Below are 2279 nucleotides of genomic sequence, written 5' to 3' on the forward strand. Positions count from 1 at the left end.
ACTTAGTTTCTTCCAAAAGTTAATTATCCAAAGCCTTGAACACCCCCCTCTATTTAGATGTAATGGTTTGGTCCTGCCTCCAAACGCTGTGTGGCCTATTTTATTAAAGAGCATATCAAAAGAAAGACTTGTGTTATGTCTTCCTTAATGCAATAGTAATTGGGGGTGCAAGGAGTCTGGCAGAGGCAAAACTGTGGCACGCTTACACTTTAGGTGCGCCACAGTCTGCGTGACCTGCCTGTAGGGAGGGGCGGGCCGGCCCTGCGAGTAAAGTACGACGTTGTGAGGCTCGCTGCTCCGCCCTTTGAGGCTCGAGGACAGTGTGAGCTGGATTACTGGTGACGTCGGAACACACACACACACACACACACACACACACACACACACACACACACACACACACACACACACACACACACACCTGCAGACCATTTACATGCAGAAAAACCTACATAACACACAAGGGGACGGGTAATAACCAGAAACGCATGACATGGGACCTTTAACACTCAGAGTTCCACATCTTATAGGAGAATAAAAAGTGTTTCCATATGAATGCAAGTGCTCAAACAATGACCTTATCCATAAACAAAATAGCTAATCCTTGAATTAATTGTATACATTCAGCTGCATTTATAATCTCCAGCCTTTCAATAATACATTAGAAATGATATGAATGCAGAAGGTGAGGTGTGTATGCTCACTGTACATTAAGGAAGAAAGACTAGAGCCAAAAGCTTATTGTACAGTTTCCCTTATGCAAATCTACAAAGAAACGCTTCAGAGGGAAATCTAAATGTGTGTTTAAGATTTGAGTTGCTGCTGAGGTTGCTAAATCATTCTGGGATGTCTAGCTCTAACTCTGACTCCATACGTCATGATAAGTACACACGTTATAAACAACACTGTTGGAGTATGCAGCATTAGATGGAGCTCAAAGCTGTTCTGAATATGTATTTCTACACACTGTAATGAGCCAAAGAATGCTAAAAGATGATAGTGAACAGTTAAAGAGGTAATATCGTACCACAAGCTTCTCGGGGCTGATCCAGTTATTCTCTGGGAACTGGACATCAAACTTGACATACAGGTCTCCCTTCTCAAAGGGGTTACGGTACTGTGGCATGCCCTCTCCTCGCACCACCCTGACTGCGGCTGGAAAAGATACAGCAGGAAAAAAGAAGATTAGACAAGGCTTTTTCACAACTTGAACGAAAATCATGGTACGCTATATTCTCTCCGCTGAAGTTTGCCTCGAGCGGCCCTCATGTGTTGATGTTGTTGAAGGGATTTCTTTTTGCCGATTCTTAACCAGCTTAGTTTCACTGTTGACAGTGTGTGCATCCCAACAGGACCCAAAGGACGAGTCCCTGTGTCGCGAAAATGAAATGATACAGGCATTGTGGGAAGTGAGAGAAGGGGCCAGATATGGTCAAATTAAAGAATATTTTTGGTTAGGACAATAGTGCACAGGAATAATACCTTTGGGTGTAAGGAGAACGGGTGAAACTCTTGAACAATATACACTAAAGTAATTTAGTGTGCTCAGGTAAGAGGGCATTTCCTTGTCCTGCAAGCAGATGATATTTACCTTTCTAATATTAATTATGTACATTTGATTGGTTAAAAACAGTATGAGAGTATTAACCTGGTTCGATGACTTTGCCAGCGGGGTACTTCACAACGATCTGTCTCCCGTCTAAGTGTTTGAGCATGAACTGGAAACCGCACAGCGCCTCCACCAGCCCCAGCTTGTGGTTCATGAACAGGTCTTTACCATCTCGCCTGAATGTCTGAAAGCAGAGAGAAACGGACAGTTAAAAGCAGCTTTTTAACAACATTATTGACCATGGGACATTTGATCAATGGCATCAAATGACCAGTTTTCTCACAAACAGACAGACCGGCAGCATCTGCTGGGCAAAAGCAGCAGTGCAAGCCTCAAAACGTACAGTGGAATAAGATACAAAATTAAGCATCATCTAAAAATAGCTTTCACACCGGAGTACTTTTCCCCTTTAGTTCCGATAGTTCCTAGGATTTTGCGTTAACACCAAAAAGAGAACTTAGTTTATGAGAACTTTTCCCCCCTTTTCAGTCCCTGTTAGAGCAGGTACTTTCCTGGGGAGAAAAAAGGTTCCAATTTCTGATTGGCTGGGCTAATTGCAAACCACGCCCCGTAAATCTGAAAGTTTTGGAAGCCGCCATTTTATTTGCTGGCATTATAATTATTAGTATTAGCCCAGGACTACACACACACACACACACACACACACACA

The 2279-nt window shown here is 43.0% G+C and overlaps 1 protein-coding gene across 1 annotated transcript; it reads right to left on the bottom strand.

Moving 5' to 3' along the window:
* Positions 1-472: 472 nt before the first annotated feature.
* On the bottom strand, positions 473-1817 carry LOC104962434 (dnaJ homolog subfamily A member 2-like). The gene is made up of 2 exons (XM_010790871.1): positions 1649-1817; positions 473-1155 (listed from the first exon to the last, which is right to left on the bottom strand). Exons 1-2 carry the CDS (start codon positions 1761-1763, stop codon positions 935-937), a joined length of 336 nt encoding a protein of 111 aa, XP_010789173.1. The 5' UTR covers positions 1764-1817; the 3' UTR covers positions 473-934.
* Positions 1818-2279: the final 462 nt, after the last annotated feature.

Source organism: Notothenia coriiceps, unplaced genomic scaffold, assembly GCF_000735185.1.
Source record: "Notothenia coriiceps isolate Sejong01 unplaced genomic scaffold, NC01 NC01_scaffold00034751, whole genome shotgun sequence".
NCBI classification, from domain to species: Eukaryota; Metazoa; Chordata; class Actinopteri; order Perciformes; family Nototheniidae; genus Notothenia; species Notothenia coriiceps.

What these genes read in the sequence shown, in the direction of transcription:
- LOC104962434 (XM_010790871.1), bottom strand. Translation starts at nt 1,763, where the DNA reads ATGAACCACAAGCTGGGGCTGGTGGAGGCGCTGTGCGGTTTCCAGTTC. An exon ending in TGGCAAAGTCATCGAACCAG is followed by an intron (nt 1,156 to 1,648) that starts GTTAATACTCTC and finishes TATCTTTTCCAG; the next exon opens with CCGCAGTCAGGGTGGTGCGA.